Below are 21982 nucleotides of genomic sequence, written 5' to 3'. Positions count from 1 at the left end.
GACAAAAATAAAACCCACCTCTCCAAAGAAACGCGATGAACAATCATGTAGTTTATGCTGCAGACAGTTTTCAGATTTTTGCCTGAGAAGTAATTTCACTTTCAGTTGCAGTAGTTATTTTACCTTGAGACTACAACAGTGCCTCTACTTTGGCAGAGGAACATGCATTGTAAATAAGGTATTTTGTGGCACAGTAGAACAGTTGGATTGCTGGGATGTGCTCTGACAACCTTATAGGAAGAAGAGACAGGAGTAGCATCTAATGAAGCAACAACAGTGAAGTTGGAAGCTTTTTGACACTGCCCTTGGTAAGAACAATATATCCATTGAAATGTAAATCTTTACACCTATTCAAGTAATCTCCGAAAATACAAAGAGATAATCTGCATAAACTGAAGAAAGTATAAGGAAAGAAGTAGGCTTCAATGCCCAAACGAGCAATCAAAACATGAAATGAACTCTTGTTGCCAAATTCTAGCTAATTTTCCTGCATCTTTACATGTCTTTATCCCTTGCATCTAGGCATAAGGGTCTATCCCTTCCCCACTTCCACTGTCCTCCCTCTCCGGGTTCCACATCACTAGTTCTTATGCAGAGGTTCTTTCCTTCCTCTGAATTTGGGTTGATGGTTATTCCTTCCTGCTCAGTTGTTTGTGGGGATAGAGCAATGTAAGCAGGAGAGGTGGTATGTTTAATAGAGAGGGGATTTTGGAAGACTTTAGCTGTCAGACACTAAGCTACTGAATCTTGTGAAAATTATACAATTAAAACAGCTTAAAATTGTCCTGTTAATTCACAGTGACAGGAAAAGACATATTCCCAGATACAAATTTGAATGTCAGGACTTAGCTTTAAAAGTACAAAAGTTCCAGAACTTTTGAGCAAGGCTGTGGATTTTGATGGGTGGTGTATGCATAGGAGAAAAGAACATTACAGTAGAGCAGGAGAGTAGAAATACATAATTTTGGTTTGTCTCATTAGAGAAACAGTTTAACAGCTTTAGTTAAAATTCTCCCACCTCTTTCTAATCCTCCCAGTAAAAAAACACGTACAGATTGCTGCAGATGAAGTATAGAAAGCGTTGGCTTGAATGGCAAAGTCTGATATTTATAAACAACTCTGAAAATAAGCTTTAAAATGGAAGCTTCCAAGACATCTGAAGGGTAGGTGGACATGTTAAAAAGACATAATCTAAGAAATTGTGTGTATTCACTCTGTAATAAAACAGGGTAGTATCTGCGGAAGTAGGAGCAGCTGTCTGTGTTTGTGTGTGTGTGTACATTAAAGAACCTTGTCTGAAATGGTACCAGATGATTTTTCAGGTGCTCTAATTCAGCGTGTTCTTTGAGTCCATCTGGTGAGGTAGCTGTCAGTAGTTACTGGGCTTCCTGAATTTCAAAGTTTGTAGTTCTGGGGTTAATATCCTGAAAGTACAAGTGTGGTCCCAAAGTCAAGCTTTACAGCAATAACGATATATAGATGTGGCTTGAAAAGAAATGATAGTTATAGAGTATTGTCAAATTCAAGAACTATCCTAATTTCTCTTGAGTAAAAGTGAATGAAGGCACACCTTATTTTTTCATTGTGCTTTTCTTCAAATCTGAGTGCCTGAAGTTGGACTCTGGATTCTGCTCTGTGGTTGATTTGAGATATCCTTGTTAGAGAGTTGTACTTTTAAAATGTTTAGTTTTCCTTGTTCACTTTGAATAGGCTAAGTTGCTGTGAAATGTGTGTCCTTCTGCTTGCACAGCATCAGAGGAGAAACAGCTTTTAAAGCTTGCAGATCTCAAACTGTTCATGGCGATTTGACAGGAAAGAATTTATTCAGTTCTCCATGCAAGATTTGAACTAGTGTCAAACATAGATATCTTTTTTTTTTTTTTTTTTTCTCTATTTTGTGGGGAAAGACAAGAACTTTCCAAACACAACAGTCTGGATGAGAGCTCTATTTTGATAACTTCCAGGAGATTTGCCCTTTCAACCTTTATAATCATCTTGATGGCCAAGAAAACATAATTTGTGGACAAAAAGGCTCTAGTTTAGTATGGCTTTCCCTAGATAAAAATGCTTTCAAAAATACTTCATTCTTAAGAGAAATGTAATGTATTTAGGGAAAAATACTGTTCATATCTTGAATGATAAAAGCAAGAACAGACCATTGGGAACCTCTCTATGACAAGCTGTAGGCTTTTCCTGAATTGTTACCCAGTTCTGTGTCAGTATGACTCCTGGCTCTGCCTGAATTGTTTGAATTAGACAATGGGCAGGGTTTAGATTGATTTTTTTTTTTTTTTTTTTTAATAAAAATCCAAATAATAGAGAATCCACCACAAAACTTGGTAAATTGTTCTTGCTGTAATGAAAAGGTACATTTTCTTTCTTGCCTTACTTTCTCTAGCTTCAGTCTAGCAAACACAGATGATATTATCAGTCTTGTGTCTCTTCTGAAACCGTCTCTTGTTTAGTGGCTTCCTCCTGGAATTGTGGCTACTGGGGCTGGACATGGTGATGGCCAAATACAGATTTACTGAACCTTCCCTTTCCCTTGTCAGTGCCCTCTTTTACATCAGGGAATTGCAGTAGCTCCTGTGACTACAGCACAAGAGGATGAGATTCATCTGATAATCTCTTCTGACCTGCAAAACTCTTATTACTGTTTCTGAGCTCAGTCTTTTCTACTCAAAGTGTGGCCTATGTGATTTAGTCTTAAATTTTAATCTTGAATGCATGACTGGCTACTGTTAAAACTCAAATGGCTTGCTGATGTTCAGATATCAGCTAATCAAGATCACTTGCTTCCCCTCATTTCCATTATCTATCCGTTAATTTTCCTCTCCTCCCTCCAGCCCCAGTCACTGCAGATCATTCTAGGGTAATACTCCAACCTAAATGGATGAATTGAAGGCAAAGAGTTTCAGAGTATCCACTGACAATGCAGGTTGAATGTCATTCTGCTGAGCAGAAAGCCCTTGCCAGTCCTAATGCCCATAGAAAATAATGCCACAACTTATCTTTGTGACATCACTCTGACTTGGGAGAGACACTACCTTTTATGGCATACAAAGGGGGAGAAACGCCTATGAAATCAGGCATATTAAGCTGGTGTATAAGAAGTCACAATTTATCTACTCTGAGATTCCATTACAGGAAAAAACCCAAATTATTCTTTTGGTTTTGAGTAGATATACTGGGCAGAAGAGGAACTGTGTATATTGGGTGTTGTACAGACCTATCCTTCCATTGCAGATGTACTGATTTTGTTATCTTGTCATCTATTTGGTAAAGCAAGACTCCTGATTCTGATACGATTTGCAGTAGTTATAGCCTCCAATGATTACACTGGTTTAATTACTGCTAACAGAGAGAGAGAAAAGACGTGGACTAAAACTTAGCTTAAAAACCAGCCAACATTATCTGAAAAGTGTCATTAGTAGCCATTAACTGCTGCAATGTTTCAACATGTTAATTTTGTTTCATTCTTGCATTTAATATTGGAATATTCTAGGAAAAAGAAGGTTGTACTTCCTGGGATGAGGGGTTGTTGCTTTCCAAATCCAGCATGTGTACCAAGATAGTCATTATATTGGTAAACTCTTTGTTGCACTCTGAGAGCATGAATGCTAAGTTTGACCAAGGAGCAAATGGCTGTTTCCAGGTGCCTAATAAATGACAGCCTTTCAGTGGAAAGCCCAAGAAGAGTATTTAGGTGTCTGCTGGTTAAGAAAGGTGACTAGCAAGAGGTATGAAGGGAATTTCATTATTTAGTTGCTTAATCAAGTTCTAAAGCAGCACTCAGTTTGTCTTGTTGGATAGTAAGTCACTGGGAGTGTAACAACCAAAACGTAAGGGAGATAAAAAGAGTCTCTCTGGATTTTTCAGGTATTTGCAATATTTTTGGGTTTTAAAACTGAGATTTCACCTTTAAGATGTGATCCTCTTTCAGCCCGTGTTGGCACCCCGGGTGAAACTGCCTGCCTTGTTTCAAACAGTCTGAAACACTCACTTTGGGAGGTGTGAACTTTCTTAATCAGCGGCCACTAACCTGGGAACCTGGTGACTACTAAAAGTTAACTGTTCTAATGCAAGCTGCTAATGTGCTGTATTTGGAGAGTTTTGGTTTCCTGATTGGGTGTAGATTTTTCTCTCTTTTCACTGTTGTTTGGGCTTTTCTTCTCTTCCCATGCTAAATTGTCTCTGTCTTCCTGCTCTGAAGTGAATGGATTATGGTCTTTTCAGGAATGGCAAGAGTTTAATAGCAGTGTCTATGGCAGGATTTTTGTTTAAGAAAATACATATATTTAATTTGAATTATTGTAAGATAACCCATATTTAACGTTCTGTGTTCTGAGAGAATTTAACCAAACAAAACAACATCCCATTTTCCCCAAGGATGTGGTTTAACTTAAGATGCATAGGCCTACAGCAATAGAGGTGTTGATGAACTATTTCTAACATGGATCTTTATAGCTGAACAATTTAACAACTTCCTCCAGTAAGGATTTCCTTGGGCTCCTTCCTCGGAGCCCAAGTATGCTGTCCCACTGCTTCTGCAGCCAGAAGGAGCATACCTCTGATGAATCCAGGTAGCGCCCACGTACAGAGGAAAAGAAGGAATGCGAGTTTGGTAATATCATCTTACTTCTAGAAGTTACTGTACGTACCTTTTGCTGGGACTGTGTTTCAAAATATTCTGGTTAGGATATTCCTATCCTTTCCCATATGAGCTATACCCAGAGAGTCTGTGGAATGGGACCTACATTATCCATTAATTTCTTCCTGTCCAGTACTGAAGCAGCAACACAAAGATGATGATGCCTTCCTTGGATGCAAGTTCCCTCTTAAATTTCTTTAGTGTACTGTCTCCGGCCATGTGCTCTTCTGTAATTCAGGGAGCTAAAGTGTGTTGCTTTCTCGTGTTTCCACAGAGGCTATCTCTGTTAAAAGTAACAGTATGGACTTCTACAAAAGAAGAGAGCACCACACCGTGCCTTAATTTAATGCAATCCTGATGCATTTTTACAGTATTATATGGGGGATTTTTTTTCTGGATGTGGTTTGGATTTGCATTCAGGACAAAGAAATTGACCTCAGTTTCTGCTCCCCTTCCTTAAACTAAGGAGGTCAGGAATACCTGGCCACTAACTTGTATGGCTTGGATCCTGACCATCTTTACATTGGTTTTGTTTTCTGAGTTGGCGTGGTTTTCTTGTCATAGCTGTGTTTTGTTTTCTTGTTTGGTTGGTTTTGGCTTTGGGGGTTTTGGGGTTGTTTTTTCTAGTGTTTCTAGTGAGCAGAGGTTTTTGTCAGCACTGCAGATGTCTGTCCTGGGCTGTACAGTGTGTCACCTTTTCTTAAATTTCCAAAGGATGGCAAACCACACTAAGCAACATATCACTTCTCCCATGACTTGAATTCGGACTCCCTGGAGCTTACAAGAGCCATTAGAAATTTACTTTAAATAGCCTTCAGTAAAGGCAGAAGTTCATCTTACCTACTTATTAAAGGATTAAGTAAATAAATGTGCCCTTTACACAGGAAAGTTGGTCCCCAAATTATGTTCTCTTATTTGTCTGCCTACATTCCACTGCCTTCCATACCAGCTGTATGAACTGGTACATGAACAACTTGCAGCATGCGGTAACAGCTTGTTCTTGGTCAAGAGAGAGGTGCATCCGTGCCCAAAGGGGTTGCTGCACCTCATTTCTCTGCTGTTAGATTTGTATAAATAAGACGTGATGACCAAGCAGAGCTGTAACAGTCTAGCAGCAAGCATCACAATGCAGTGTAAGGCCTTGGTATATGTGTGCTGTGTTTCAGAACCAGCTTCTCTCAACTTTGAAGTAGTTAGTGCAACCTAAGGTAAAACCTTAGTATATTTAGCTGACGTTGGTTTAGTCAGACCTAGAGGTAACTTGTACCTTGTGCAACTGATTGTTTCTCTTACCTATCCTCCAGTACTCTGCCTTATGTTAGGGGCAGAATGTCTGTAAGCTGAGGCATTACTAAAAAGCCAGGTTGTTCAAGATGAACTTGGCTGTCAGACACCTGTTATAGGTCTCCTCAATAACCTGGGAGTGGAGTGCCGCTGCTGATGGGTCTTCATTCTGTGGACAATGGTTTTGGCAATAAATTATATATTTAATGATCAACTGCAGGATCTCTCTCCCCTTTGATCTCCCTTGTCAAAGTAGCATAAGGAACACAGTGACTGGTGCTGAGGAGCATGTTTAGCAGTTAGTTGGCATTTGTGAAGGGGAGTGAAAGGGACCTGCAAATGCAGGGCTCTGCTTTTGGCGTAGAAGGCGGGGAGAAGAGTTGACTTGGTGATCTTAAAGTTCTTTTCTAACCTAAATGATTCTATGATTCTATTTAGCCAGTAAGGGCTGCAGAGAGGTGCAGCTGGGTGTTGTCATCTGTGTTACCTAATGTCTAGCCTAGTTTCTGTTGAAATATCTGATTAATTTTGGGGTTTTCATTAATGTGGGTTTTGGAACAAATTAAATGTGACCAAGGCCCCAACAAGGATCTGAAATTTGTTTTCTGCTGAAGAACGCTATATAAATGAACATCAATTTGCATCATTAGGCGCACGCTTCACTCAAGTTGCCCAACAGGATTGAACACTGAGACAGAAATTGCCTCTTGCAGTGCCTTTCTTATAAGGTGACAGCCACTTAGGCTCAACTCATGCTTTGGGGCGTGTGTTGTTTTACAACCTTTCTGGGGAGGAGGTAGTTGTTTTATACCAGTCTGAGTTTTCTGTGATGCTCTTTAAAAGGGCCCTCTATCTTGTATTTCTTTATATACTGAGTAGCAATTGGATATTCCCCTCCCTCTCTCTACACACCCTGAGGATTTACAGTGTTTTAAGGTGTGTGAGAGGCTTTGTTCAGGTAGGAGAACTCATCGTAAAAAGTTGTAATTTGTTTCTCGCAACAAAGGCAAGTTGTTATTTTGGTTGAATATGGTATTACACCACTGCGTTTGTCAGTGCCAATTTATGCCAGGCTTTAAATAGGATACTCTGCAATGAGTTTGTTTTCTGGTAGTCTGTAATCCTTTCAGGCTAGCTAACATTAACGAGCAGCAGCATTATTGTGGCTGGTTTTCTTTTGATCATGCACAGCCCTAGTCAGGAAATGGGTGAGGAGCATGAGTCATGATTACATTACCCTAATGTGACTGCCTACTAGAAGTTTTCTTTTTGCCGCCAATACGCTTTCCCTTGACACTACTTCTGAAAACAAAATGTCCATTTTGGAGCATTTTGAAATATTGACCTTTAAACAGAGGGATTTATGTTCTCTTGCAGTCTCAAGGCAAAGTTCTAAGCAGTAGCCCCTGCAGAGTGCAGAGAGAACACGAACGTCTGCAAAATGCTTTTCCAGAAAGCTGCAAAGGACAGGACTTGACTTGCAGTACACTAGGTCTGCTTGGGTTCATTGCATACAGCGTGTTTCCCTGACCCATTTAATTATTCTGTCACGTTGCCTGCACATGCAAGCTCAAGGTCCAGTCTTCTCTATATACAGATGCTGTCATCTCACTCGCCATTCGGCTTAAACTGTGTCTTAGAGCTATACTTATCTTTTGAATTATGGATGCAGTAATGGGAAGATAGGTGCTGAGTACTAGCGAGGTAAAACCCTGAGTGTTAAGAAGCTAGCTTTAGTGGGATTTGAGACAGCAGTATCTCAGACAGTTTAAATAGATGGGGTTTAGAGTTTGAAAGAAATAACAGCTACTAATCAGTAAACTAGCTTTAGTACTGAATTACCACTGTGCCACTCTGAATGTTCAGACAGTATACCTCTGTACGAGTGCTGAGTATATTAATTTCTTTCAAATTAAACTGATTAACTCTGCCTGGTTTTAAGAGCAGTAGTGAAATACAACTGTTGGCACAGAGACCAAATGCACTCTGATAATACTTGATATATTTGAGAAAAAAGAAGTCTGATCAATCTAGTACAAGCAACTCAAGTTAACAGAACTAAGTGTCTGTGGCAGAGAGCTCTCAGGAGGAAGTGGGGACCCCTGCGCCTGCTGTCCAGTGTGATGCATCCCTATCAGCTGGGGTACATCACAGGTGTCACTGACATGCTGCAGAGCAGAACAGAGACATATGACATGTCTTTCAGTTGTCACTTATTCCTCCAGAATCTTACCTCTGCTGAAATGGTGCCTTCAAATACTGGAGTTGTTTTGTTAGGAGTATAGTATAAACTCACAGTGAAGATGTAATTTCTATTTTTTTTTTCCTTTTATTTCATGTAAGGATGATAAAACAGTTACTTTAGTTGTATTAACAATCTAGTTTGAATTGCATATCGGTAACACAATTTTAGAAGTCATATTTACTCCATGATTTCATCCCCATTCCTTAAAGAGGGCGAGTTCGACCAAAAAAGAAATTCAGTGAAGATTTCTGTAATCCACTGAAGAATTTCCTTTCTTCTGTCTACCCTAACCCCATGCTCTTTGATCTCATCTTGATAACCATTCAACTCTCTGAAGGAGGAAGAACTGCAACAGAGCAGAGGGTTCATCCTTTTTCTATGTAATAAAACAAATAGGCCCTGTGCAACTTTATATTTTCCTGTAGCTTTTTACCTCTACCTCATTGTTAGCCTTTGCATATAGAGGGCTCTCTGGCCTTCAAGTTTGTTTTAAACCTGGTTTATCAGCCACTTCAAGATGGTAAATACTTATTTCAAGTGAAATGCTTTGAGAATTGAATAGGAGAACTGGTGATTATAATATGCCTATGTGTGCTTCAAGGAGACGATAAAGAATATTTGACTTAGAGATGAAGCGTATTTGAGAATTGGAGGTGGGGAGTTCAGGGCAGTGTGTTTTGTGGTTTTGTTTTGTTTTGTTTTGTTTTTTTTCATTATTATTTTTGATTGGGATCTTGCAAGATGCTTTTATTTTAAATTGCCTTTTGTCAGGAGCTACCAGTTAAGGAAATGTTAATCTAGGGATCCTTTTAAAAAAAATAGCAATAATAGTATCATAACTATAGTTGGAAAAACTTCATTTCAACATGACAGCAGCCTTGGGAACCTTAAGGCAGAAGCTAGTGGAGCTACCAAGCCATTTTTGCATCAGAAGTTAATAAAATCTGCAAGTAATTCCATGGACACTTTTTCTTGCAGAAGAGTTGGTTAAGAATTGTCCATCCCTTCTACCAGGACTCATTGCTCTCTAATGATGTTTCATGAGACAGCTGAGCCATTCAAGTGACTTGCTGCAGCTGAAAGTAGCAGCCTCTCTCCTAGTCTTGTGATTTTACACCCCTTTCCTAGTTAGTTTTCACTCAGTTCAGTCTGATGAACTGGCTTATAAGGGGTCAAGTGTGTGCACGCAGGGGCGAAGAGGAGAATGCCTTTCTGACACCAACAGTTATATTGGGCTTGAACTTTCTTGAAGCATTGCCATCAGTCACACTGCAGCTGTTCGTAAGCCTTTACTGTAAACTGAGTCAGTGGGGAGAATTGCTGCTGTGATGGGTTTGCAATGTGGCTTGTAGATCTGCCTGCCCACGGAAGGTACAAGGAACTGCAGCGCAGAACTGGGAACCAGCAGCGAAGAGTGAGGAATTCAGGGTGGGAAGCTCTTAAACCAGCTTTGAGGGCAGAGCCGGGTTGGGGAACTACACCCTCTGTGTCAAAAGAGAAAGCCATCTATGCTAACCTGCTCAGAATTACAAAGGGTGTGGATTTGTAATCCACTTAAACTGATAGAGTGCTGGCTGACATCAAAATGCGCAGTACTGCCTGCCTCAATCCACATCTTCCCAAGTTCTTCCATATGGCAATACCAGCCATGAACGTGCCTTGAGCTGCATCAGGCAGCTGCTTTGGCTAAAAACTGTTCCTTTCTTTTCCCTCAGCAGATGAGACTTAAACCAGAGCAGTTAGCCAATATTTCAGGTGGAACATAGTGTCAGGTTATGGTCTGTTGTTTTTTGGTTGGTTTTTTTTTTTGTTTGTTTGGGTTTTTTTTGTTTTTTGTTTTTTTTTTTTTTGTCCAATTTCACAGTGGTTTTCCTGTGGACAAAGAGAATGTATGGACAAGTTTAAGTCTCTTCATCTTGTGGCTTAGGAGTTTATGGTCCCCCGCTATTTGCTCATCTGGTCTCCTGGCTTTGTAGGAGGAAATGTGTGACTGTGCTTCAGTGCACAGTCTGTCTGACGTAGCATAACCTCACCTTCACCAGCTGCATGGATTAAGGTGCTAGACTTTGTACTGACATGTACCTATGCCTAAATCTGCATGGTCTTGCATTCACCCAACTTTTGAAAGCCAATGATAAAACTGAACTATATGGTATTAAACCTGTATGTATGAATGTACCAGCCAACAAAGCTAAGGAGAAGGTAATAAAGAGGGACTTTTTTCAGTTCATGGAGCCAAACAACAGAATACAGTGAGCTCATTACATTCCTGTCTCTGGAGAAGAAAAGAAAAAAGGTTTTTATTATCCTAGAAAAGAGGCTAACTTTTCAAAGTTGAAAGCAAGCTGTGACTGAAACATGGAAGGTGAATTTTTTTTTTTCTTGACTGAAAAAAAAGTGGGAATTATTTAAGACATTCTAATGAGTGGTCAACAGCACAACTGCAAAAACAGACTCTGTAAGGCATTTGACTTAATATTGCATGCCAGCCAGATTTTTAAAACGTTAGTTCTCTGCTTGTATTAAAAACATTTAGAATCTCAGAGTAAATGTCAAAAAGAAGTCAGCATCAGAGGGGTGTATTTCTATTGAAATAACGGAGAGATCTTTTTATACAGCTTTCAGCTGCATAGTATTTTTTCAAGCAGCCTGCAAATAAGTGTAGAATTGTTGCAGGACAAATTTGCAGGTGATGGAGATTGGTGAGGAAGTATATCAATGATGAGAAAGATGGAGAAATCTCAACTGATTTATTGATTGACAGCTTGAGCACATTCAAATAAAATGTTTTTTCTTTATGAAGTATGGCCTTGATTTTTATCTTAAAAAATATAAATCCAGTTTATTTGCTGGAGAATAATAGCTTGGAAAGCTTCCCCACCCCCCAAGGAACAGAGTCTTACTGGACAAACAGTGTAATATGGGCACCACCATTGGCTGTACTGGCAAAATTTATTGATTAAATTAGTGTACCTATATCTTCATCCTAAAAAATAGAATGGGGATGACCACCCTAAACCAGGAAATGGCAGTGATAACAAATTTTTACTTTTGCCAATATAGTTTATTCTGCTTGGAGAACTCATTTTTGTTATACCATCACAAGAACTCTAAATGGTTTGTAATGTAATACTACCTGTAAATACAGGAAAATTCCTGTTGTAAGATGGTGAAGATAAAAGCAGAAATATGATCTTGTTTATAAACAAGGCAGCAAGGATGGCAAGAAAGTAGCGATTTTTATCTTTGTATATGCTGTTAGGGAGAATGATATTGAAATGTTGTCACTAATTCTGATCTGCTCTGAAAAGGATGTTGGAAAATTGGAGAGGGTTCAAAGGAGAGAGAGACGTATTTGAAGGCTTAAAATTACTCCCCCACCATCACCACATGAGGAATTCCCCCTGTTCACTTCGATCAAAAAAGATGACAGAGAAACAACTTGGTTAAGTATTCAAGTACCTTAACAGGGATGAATGTTACTGGTTGATAAAGGGCCTTTGTAGTCTCACAGACTGATACAGAACAAAATAAGTGGAGACTGGGGCCAGTTGCTCAAATTAGACAGTAGCCCCAAATTAGATAACTTCAGCAGCTCCTTCCTACTGTGCTGATGCAGCTGTTTGAAGGATACAATGCACTGTGAAAATGATTATTTTTTTTTTTAAACCAGGTTGGCTTTCCTTTATTTCCTTTTCTTAGAAGCTAAAATGACAACTCATAAATAGGTGAAATACCTCATTCGTTTCAACATAATGCACAAGTACTTTAATGGTTTAAAATTGAAGGTGTTCCCTGGTTAATATGATTTACTCTGGCTTGATCCATTTGAAAGGGTACTATGCAGGGAAAGGTGGCAAGATTTAAAGGAGTCAACAATTAAAAATCCTTTCGGGAACATGGTTTTTCTTTGTTCATGAACCTACATTTTAGTGGAGGGAGGGAAAGAGGAGGGTGCTGCAGAAATGGAAGATACCTGGAGAGAAAGACACTGTACGCAGCCTGTCCCTGTCTGTGCTTACACTTAATGACAATCAACACTTCTTCAGGTGGACTGCTCACAGCTAGTGTACTATTTATCTTTGATTTATCTGGGAAGAAGTGTTTATAGCAAGGGAGATGGAAATGTGTCCTTATATGATTTTTCTTACAGGTCTCTCTCACTTTCCCTTCCAAACACGACTGATAATGAATTCTTTTGTCTGATTGGCTTTTTTTTATTTAATTATTTCTCCACAGCTAGTGTATAGTTGAAGTTTTCCAAGCCTTCCTTGTCATTCATTATGATATCTGTATTTAGCCACTGTTTATCTGGAGAGAGATATCAGGTGGAACTCTGCAGGGCTATCTTCCATCTCTGTTATGACACAATATTTTCATGACTGATTTGAAAGTGTGCTTATTAGATCCACAGGTGATGCTAAACCTGTATGCTGCAGAGGCCAAGATTAAAATTCCAAGTGATCCTGACAATTTGAATTTTTTGAAATGCATAGAATGCCATGCAGTGAGTACGGAGGCTGTGCTACAGAGGCATAGTCAAGAACAAGAAGTAGAATAACTGGCTAGACAGCAGTTCTTAGCTAAAGGAGCTAGGTTTTTAGTGGACCACAAACTAAACATAAGCTAACAATGCTGTGATGCTGAAAGAAAAATGAAGACACTCTATTGAGAGAAAATGACACCTCAGCTTGAATATCGTGTTTGCTTTTGGGCATATTTAAAGAAAGACTTGAGCCCAGAGGAGGAAGACCAGAAAAGGAGGTTGGGGGGAAGCTATCCGAGCTCCAGAAAACATGACCTGTGTTGAAAGACTGAAATATTTGTGGTGTTTAATCTGAAGAGGAAAAGGCTGAAAGGAGATGTAGAATGCATAAAATAATGAACTGTATTCCTCAGGGCCCACATTGGAGCAGGGAAGACTTTAGGTGCATCTTCTCTGATGACTAGTCTCTGTGAAGTAAATTAATGCATGTGGTCTGCACCTGTAGGGAATTCTAAGAGGCAGGTGGACAAATATCTTCCAGGACTAGCAGAAAGCATCTGAATCTTTGCAGAATGTTGCAGAAATGAATGAACTGCATCACAGGGTCCTCTCTTGACCTGTGTTCCTGTAGCTGTGGGAAGGATTTGGGATTATTTTTTTCCTTCATTTTCTAAAAAGTGTATGTGATAATGGAATAAAATAGGTTAGATTTGATCTAGGAAAGTAGGTTGAGTGCAGTTTGAGAAAATTAGTTGAGCTAAAGTGTGATTAGCCTGTTTGGTTTTGTAAAGTAATTAAATCTGTAGCTTTAATCAGAAGGAAGCAAATTCTTTGATGGAGGGGGAAACAAAGGAGTGAGGACTTCTAATCTGATCAGGGAAGTTGACTTTAATACAGAGGAATTCAAAGATTGGACCTCTTATAAACAAGGTAAATTTAAATGAACAATCTGGAGGGAGAAGTGTTACCACCTGATTTGGTTAAAGCTACTCAGAAGGCGGTGGCTCTATAAGCAAAGGCTCACTGGTGACCTGGTGTAGAAGTGGACAGGCTCGTGGCCTCTCATCTTCAGAGGCTGGCAGTTGATATGGACACCTAAGTCCTCAAGAACACAAGCGGTAAGCTCTATGGTGCGTAATCTGCTGCTTTTCTTGTACCTGAAAACTTGGTTATACTGGGAGTTTGTTTTACCAGCATTCAGGAATCATGACTGCATGAGTTCAAGCCCCTGTTACAAAACCAGTAAAAACATGGTTTGCACTGATGTTTCAGGCATAGTGAAAGTAACAGCATTGACAAGGACATTCTCAACAGTTTGTTTGTGATGCTGAAAGCTGCTGGTAGCTACCTGAAATGAACCCCTGAAGCCTAATTCTTCTACGTTTGCAGATACTTTGTTGTATAGAAAAGTTGCAGCAGCTTATTGCGCAGTTTGTGTCTGTCTTTTGCTGGGTTACTGTATTCTCATTTGGATATTTAGACAACGTGCAGACTCTGTTTTCTCGTAGTGACTTGCTCCACAAGGTAATTCAATGCTATTTTAAACAATGCTTTGGAAATGGGTTTCTCTAAAGTTTACATTCTTCTAGCCAATGATGTGTAAGGCGAGGGATTGTCCTGTAGAAAGCCCACAGGCTTCCCAGAGCACACACTTGCATCTGGTCTTGCCCAGTGTAAATAGGATTTTCTTTCTATAATTTGGTGAGGGGTCTAGAGAACAAGTCTTATGAGGAGGGGCTGAAGGAACTGGGGTTGTTTAGCCTGGAGAAAAGGAAGCTGAGGGGAGACCTTCTCAGTCTCTACAACTACCTGAAAGGAGGTTGTAGTAAGGTGCATGTCACTCTCTTCTCCCAAGTAACAAGTGATAGGACAAGAGGAGGTGGCCTCAAGTTGCACCAGGGGAGATTTAGATTGAGTATTAGGAAAAAATTTCTTCACCAAAAGGGTTGTCAAGCATTTGAACAGGTTGCCCAGGGAAGTGGTGGAATCACCATCCTGGGAGGTGTTTAAAAGACAGGTAGATGTGGTGCTTAGGGACATGGTTTAGTGGTCGTTTTGTCAGTGTTAGGTTGATGGTTGGACTCAATGATCTTCAAGATCCCTTCCAACCTAGACAATTCTGTCATTCTATGGTTTCTTTGCCTAAGACACTGCTTAAGGATCTAGGTCTCTTGGGATTTGCACACAAATAAAATTTTGTACCTTGACCATTATTTGCCTCTGTCTTTGTAAGCTTAGCTTTTGAGACATTTGCTGATAGTCTGTCCTTTAAAAACCGTTTATTCCACAGTCTAAGGCATCCATGGAAAACTTTGAGCTGCGTGGAAGGTGATGATTGCTGAGTGGACAGAAGGTTCGCAAGGCAGATTGAGAAGTGCCTCTGAAAATATTAGTCTTTGTTACCAAGCAAAACACTTATATGAGAGTGTGAAGTGATAGGAATGAAAATGAGCAAGTGTTACAGCCAAACTAAAACTTTACTTTTCACTGGGCTGAAGTTTCTCTGGCTTGGCTCATGCTTGAATCTTGTTAGGAGAGGGATATCTCTTCAACTGGAAGAAAAATCCTTTCATGTTGTTTTTCTCTTAAGGTCTTCCACTGTAGACTGGCAGTCTGGGACTGTGGACTTTTGGTTATGCATTTGGTTTTCTGATAATTTCTCATTCAGCTTTCCAGTTTGGCTATACATTCACTTTGTTACTGAGTTGAAATTAGTCAAAACAGAGATTTTTTTAGCAGCAAGATCAGAAAAAGGTCTTATTTTAAGACAAGGTGAACTCTACTGTGTGGCCTGGTATTGAGACTGGAGTGTGTTCTGTTCCTTCTCTTAGCCTGTGTGTACTGGTGGTTTCATTAAATCTTGATGAGTGCAGGGAGTGTGTAAGGTCCTTGTGAAAATTTCGTGGACTAATTTTTTTAGTTTTGCAGGAGGTGAGTTGGAGGCTTAATCTCGTTAAGCCTTTCTTCATTTGCCAAAGTTGGATTTTTAAAATTTTTTTCTTACTAAAAGAACTATTTTGTTTTTTTAAACCACATTATATATTGATATAGGTTCTTCCTTGTTTAATTGTAAATGAAATATGAGTAACAACAGTATTTTAGGCTAAATGAATATTTCCAGATTTATGACATTTCAGCTGTAGCTTAAAGTCTGTACTCCTTTGGGCAGTAGTTGACAAAGAGGGATAGGTATGCAGAAACAAAGTACAGTTGCTCCAAAGCCTATGTTATGCTGTATGTGGAAAGTCTGTCCGTTGAGGAGGAACTTTCATCTTTTTTATTTACAACGTGTACTTTGCAGATTTTCAATAGAGTGGCTAGTGAAATCTGCAGCAAGGGTAGCCTTTGGTTTCAGCAGAGAAAATGATGCTTGCAGTAAGCATGTAATTGTGAAAGTTTTTGTCTTCAAATGTAAAGCCTCTTGCACTGGCCATATGGAAGGCAAGGCCTTTGCAATTGCAGGGACTGCTGTACACAGAGGGATTATAATTCTTGACACGGAGTCTCTTGCAGCATCCTCTGAGGTAGTGTGGTTTTACACTGCCCCTTACTGGGGCTCTGCCATAGTGCAAGAACTAAAGGAGATCTGGATGCCCAAAAGTTTGCTCTGTTTCAGGTTATTGTATTTTTGTTTGTTTTTTTTTTCTTCCTGAGCTATGAGCTAAATAATATACAGTGCTCTTCCTGTGTGTCAAAATTGATTATTTATATTAAAAGTTATTTTACACTTGACTTTAGTATTTCTTGATGTTCAGATGTTTCATTGTGTCCTTCAGGTTTCTTTGAAATCTCCTTGTGGAGTTTGGGTGATAATGGCTTTTGATACACATCCAAACTGGTGGAAGCCATGAAAGCTTTGACTAGACAAGGATTTGTCTTTCATTTTTAAACTAGTGACTGACAGACGTGACTTTGGACCACATTGATACTACATTGCCAGTAATTCCAGATGAAAACATATGAAAGAATGAGGAATTGGGATCAGAGGGAATTTGGCCTGTTATTCCTGGGAAGTGAGATAGAGCTGTGTTCATTAGATAAACATAAAACAACCTCACCATTTGACTTTGTTTGCTAAGAATAGTCTTCTCTAGAGTTGAGGACGTTTTCTTTAGCTAAGTGGATTGCTTGGGTAGAATGATAATCGGGGAGAAACAATGCAGTGAATTTTTCAGTTTCAAACCGAAAGTTAACCGTGTTGACTAATCAGTTCTGTTCCCAGGGCATGTGGCACGAGTAGAGATCTTATTGAGGACTTACTTTTGTATCTTACATTACTGACATGGACTTCAGTTGGTGGAATTTTGGTATGCAATGGGAATCTTCTAGTATTCTGTAGATCCTAGTGAATTACCGTTTTGTTGTGTAGAAGGAAGCTTTGAAGTGCTTTTAACTGATTGATGAAATCAATTGCATTTTCAAAATTGAGCTTAAAAGTATAAAATGTCCTCATAACTTATTGAACGTTGAGCTTATTTTGTAGGACAGATTTCATCTGTTTATGTCTGTACTTTTGGGGGACAGTGTTTCAACAATATCAGAAGTGCAGTAGATATCTGGTGGGAATCAAAAAAACCAAAATACTAGCCTGGCTAGATTCCCAGTTCCCCTTGTGATGCACAGATAAGTACCCCACTGTAAAAACTAATTACTCAGGTTAAAGGATTTGTGAAAATGCTTAAATACTTCTTGACGTTCTGGCTGTATAGCCATAGAGTACAAAGTTTTAAAAGTGGCGATTCTTAGTAGGCTTAATTTGATGAAGGAAAATATCTGCTGGGGCATGAATAAAAGGCAGAAAAAGTAGCCCTTGTTACAGACAGCTTCCCTTCACTTATTGCATAGAACAGTCTGTCTGTGCAAAAACTGCAAGCTCCTTTACAGAGTGAGGATGGTGATGGACAGAGCGTGAGGGATTTGTGGCTCAGCATTCTGGTGGGGAGGAATGACCTGTGATGCTCTGGTGGTCTATGGACTTAGTAGGGGAAAGTACAAAAATGTCCAGGAGAAAAACAGATTTATTCTGAGATTGCTCAAGAGTCAGGAACTGGTACTGTAAGGAAGAAATACACTAAAGCATAATGAAGAGTGGTTTTCCATAACTTATTGGCCCAGTGGCCTGTTAGCCCTTTGTGGGCTGCTTTATCAGACTTTTCAGAGACCACATTCTAATAGGATGACTTGGTTTGCAAACACTGTTTCATTTGGTTGCTCAGAGCAACTCTGAGTCACCACGGCCTCATGGCCTACATAATTCATGAGCTAGTCTATAACTAATTGCTATGGAGAATTCCTGTAGTCTAAAGATTGTAGTCACAAGAATATGTCTTTTCTAAGACACGTGAATTTGCATGTTTCTAACTAATTGTAAAGACCTGGACTAGCACTTTTTTCAAGTACCTAAAACTATCTTTTTAAATGGGCACAATTATAAAAAATGTTATTGGGGAGAGTTTGTGAGAATTCCAGCATTAAATGGCAGTATTTGAAGTTCTCGAATCCAAGGTGGTCTACTCCATTTCCAAAAGGTTTCCTGAATGACTCCGTCAATCTTCCTGGGTCTACCAAAAGATTAATGTTGATGAATGTTATAAATGTGTTTCTGCATGTGCTGTCAAAGGCCAGGATTTTGAATGCCAGAATAAGGAGAAGAAAGATTGAGATAGTGATATTTATCAAATGAATTGTGCTCAGCAACCGTGTCTAAGAAACCCTGACTTCAAAAAAAGCTATGAAGTCAGAGAAAGGTTAGCTAGCCCTTGTTAATTTAAGCTCTTTTATCCTGCCTAGTGAAGGGAAGCAACATCATAAAGCTAATCTGCAGGCTGGAACTCTCAGTACCATTACTATTTTTTTTTTTAAAAAAAAAAAAAAAAAAAAAACAAAAACAAGACTGAATGAACCATGAGAAATAAATTAATGATAACCTGATTTTGTATCCCATGCAGGTTTTCTCAAGTTCTGGATGTAGCAGGGCATTTGGTTGCTAGCTGACCTGAAACTTGTGTTCTACCTTGGAAATATCTGCAGTGAGAGACATTCACCTTGACATACCCTACAGTGGTTCAAGATGATGATGTAACATTGATAACGCTGAAGATCTCCCAAGAATAACTGACTTTGTAAGAGGCTTCTTCTCCCCTTCCTCTTTTTTTTTTTTTAATAACTTCCACTCTCAGAAGCTACAAGCAAGATGCCAGCCAAGACACCCATCTACTTGAAAGCTGCTAACAATAAGAAAGGGAAGAAATTCAAACTAAGGGATATCTTATCTCCTGATATGATCAGTCCACCACTTGGAGATTTTCGTCACACCATACACATTGGAAAAGAGGGACAACATGATGTTTTTGGAGACATTTCCTTTTTGCAGGGCAACTATGAGCTATTGCCTGGAAATGAAGGAGAAACCAGAGTTAGCCAGTCTGGTGGCCACAATGAATTCTTAAGGGCAAACAGCACTTCTGAATCCATGTTTACAGAAACTCCATCACCAGTGCTCAAAAATGCTATTTCCCTTCCTGCCATTGGGGGTTCTCAAGCCCTTACATTGCCCTTATTGTCACCGGTGACATTTAATTCAAAGCAAGAATCCATCAGGTCATCAAGAAATCCTAGGCTTAGCTGTGAGCCAGTAATAGAAGAAAAATTACAGGAAAAAGGTAAACAGATGGAAGATGGAGAAACATACAAAGATGACATATGGGAGCAAAATGGTTGTTCTTCGCATTTTACTAATGGTAGAGACAGTCACTCATCCAGCTCTTCTGAACGATGCACTGATTGGCAAACAGTTGATTTATTTGATGACAGTCGACTTTCATGTGAACTAACCAAGACAAAGACTAAGTCAGAAGAATCTCTTTCAGATCTTGCAGGCTCTCTTCTCTCATTACAACTTGACTTGGGACCTTCACTTTTGGATGAGGTCCTCAATGTAATGGACAAGAATAAGTCTTAGAACTGGTACTCCCTTGCTTCTTTATAAGTGATTCACTTAAAGAAAAACAAACAAAAAACCACATAGTTCAAAAGTAGAGACACTTAAAAATCGGCTGTATTTGCAGTTGTTTGACGGGTTTTCTAAAAATATTCTTAAAATACTATTTTTTTACCTATTGTTTTTCATGATTTTTATTACACTAAATTCTCATATCAGGAAGGTAAATTTTAATAACAATTTTAAGCAAATATAAAATGTTTTTTTAAGTACCAGTATTAATCATCAGAAACTTAAGAAACGGAGTTTGAGGATGATAACGATCATGACATTGGTTAGTTCACCTCTACAGGCTTCTGAATAGATGAGAATCTCTAAGTGTCAGAAAGGAGACTGATATTAATTATTCACTCTTATAAATTATTACAACATCACTTTACATGTAGGCCTCTTTCTAGAACCTTGTGTTTGAGGGTTTGATAGTGTTTTTCTTCATTTTCCGTAGTACCACTTCTGTTATACCTTCACTGTAACTGCTTTTTCAGTCTTATACTACCGCTCTGTATTCAGATGTGAACAATTTGAAGGCTTTTTCAGCTTGAACACTTAGTCCAGAGTCTCAGCTGCTTTAAATGAGTATGCACAAATTTACACAAGTTGAGGCTTGGGCTTGACATTGTATATGAAATGATATGTTGTAAACAGGTAACACATGCAAGATATTATGGTTAAATTATTTTAAAAGTTGAAATATATTTTTTGTGTGCATATTGGCATTTTACTGCAGAGCCTACACATACAGTATCTCATCAAAATAGTTGCTTGGCATTATTGGTGCTCTTCTGAAAATTGTGTATTTGTGTGTTTGAAAAGAAATATGTATTGATACTCCTTGCTTTTTTTCTTCATTTATTGCCACACATGCTTAAAATTGCAACTGGTTATTTTAATTTTTGCAGAAGGCACTGGTTATTCACAATGCTTGTGATGTGTGCTGCAACAGCCAATGTTTTGGGAAATGTGGATCCTTTAATACAGTACATACATGGATTGCATAGGTATCTTGTGCAATACAATAAAAAACCCTTTAAATTGCTATGTCTTTGTGATTCAGTACATAGCCTCAGCAAAGCACGAAGTTTTGTTTTCTTCTGTAATGAAACAGACTGCAGTAGAGTTGCAGAAATATAGGACCAAGGGGCAGATCAATTCTACTATCTTAATTCAGTTAACTTCTCCAATTCAATTTACTTCCTGAGGTTTTAAGGGCAAACTCCAAGCAGGTAGGACCCTCTGGGATATACACTGATTTTAAGTAATTGGAGACAAGAGAGTAATCCTTTGGTCCTAGTGAAGTTAATGGCAAAGTTTCAGCAGCTTTCACTGAAGTCTTTTGGTAAAATCCTGACACAGTTTGTAGGCTGTTCTTCATTAGATAACCACATTTATCTGTATCTTCCGATCAGAACATGTAAGTCATGGATGATTTAATAGATATTATATTTATCCTTAAAATTTCTAGTCATTACCCCTGTTTCTGATTAAGCCCTTATAGTATTGTGCATTAATGAGACATGCAGCTACAGTTTCCCATATTTTTTCTGTGAACTGAGTTGTAGAATGGCCAAGAACTGTGTTTAATTTTAAGATAATGCTTAATTGCCTTTGACATCATATTGTGTATAAGCCTGGATCAAATTTCCAATGTGTTCGTGATCCAAGAAGAATGATGGTTCTGTGACTACCATGCTTTTTGTATTTTAGAAAGCAGGTTCAAGGCTCTGTTTGGCCACATGTTTCTTATGGGACCTGAGGATTTAGAGCCTAATGAGAATTTAGGCCAAAACTTTCACTGGAAGAGTCTGTCAGTCATTAGCATAGTGGAAGTTTGGGTGAAATGAGGAATTAGACATCTTCTGTGTAGACCATCTTCAAATACCATGATTAGAACATTAAAAGTATTTGCTGAATAAAAAGTCATTATCTTGCAGGACTCTTCAAGTAAGTATTCTCTGGAAAGCAGAAACAGATTCTTATAGCAGCTATTGCAGTAGTGTTATTTTTGCTTTGTTGTGTTTTATACTTGATTTCCTGGCTTAGTCTGCTGAAAAATGTCTCGCTATTGCAGGAGGGTTTGGTCTGTATTATCCTTCCTATGTGATTGCTCTTCTAAATTTGTAAATCCTTAGGTCTTGTGATGAGGGTGGGTGGTCTGAACTAAAATAGTAACTGTTGCTCCAGGCAAAAAGCTACTGTGTTATGGAGGAGAACCTTTGCTTAAGTCAAGAACAAGGGCTTTTACATTGGCAAAGATTTCATCTTTCTTTAAAGCCTTATTATTTCCTCAGAAACTGGATCCTTGAATTGTTCAGATCT

At 38.8% G+C, this 21982-nt stretch overlaps 1 protein-coding gene across 5 annotated transcripts in view; it reads left to right on the top strand.

Moving 5' to 3' along the window:
- Positions 1-20702, top strand: part of CDC42EP3 (CDC42 effector protein 3) — a 49550-nt gene extending 28848 nt beyond the window's left edge. For 4 of the 5 annotated variants that reach the window (XM_082480386.1, XM_082480387.1, XM_082480385.1 and 1 more), the window contains exon 2: positions 18615-20702. In XM_082480386.1, the coding sequence (XP_082336512.1) occupies positions 18860-19627 (768 nt within the window). In that variant the 5' untranslated portion in view covers positions 18615-18859 and the 3' untranslated portion in view covers positions 19628-20702. Of the gene's footprint in view, positions 1-13634; positions 13785-18614 lie in introns of those variants that run through there. The other variant, XR_014268931.1, reaches the window with a different exon arrangement.
- The last annotated feature ends 1280 nt before the right edge of the window (positions 20703-21982 follow it).

Source organism: Vanellus vanellus (genome assembly GCF_965231255.1).
Source record: "Vanellus vanellus genome assembly, chromosome: 3".
NCBI lineage: Eukaryota > Metazoa > Chordata > Aves > Charadriiformes > Charadriidae > Vanellus > Vanellus vanellus.
Note: the sequence above shows the minus strand (reverse complement) of the source record. Positions and strands in the feature narration are given on the sequence as shown.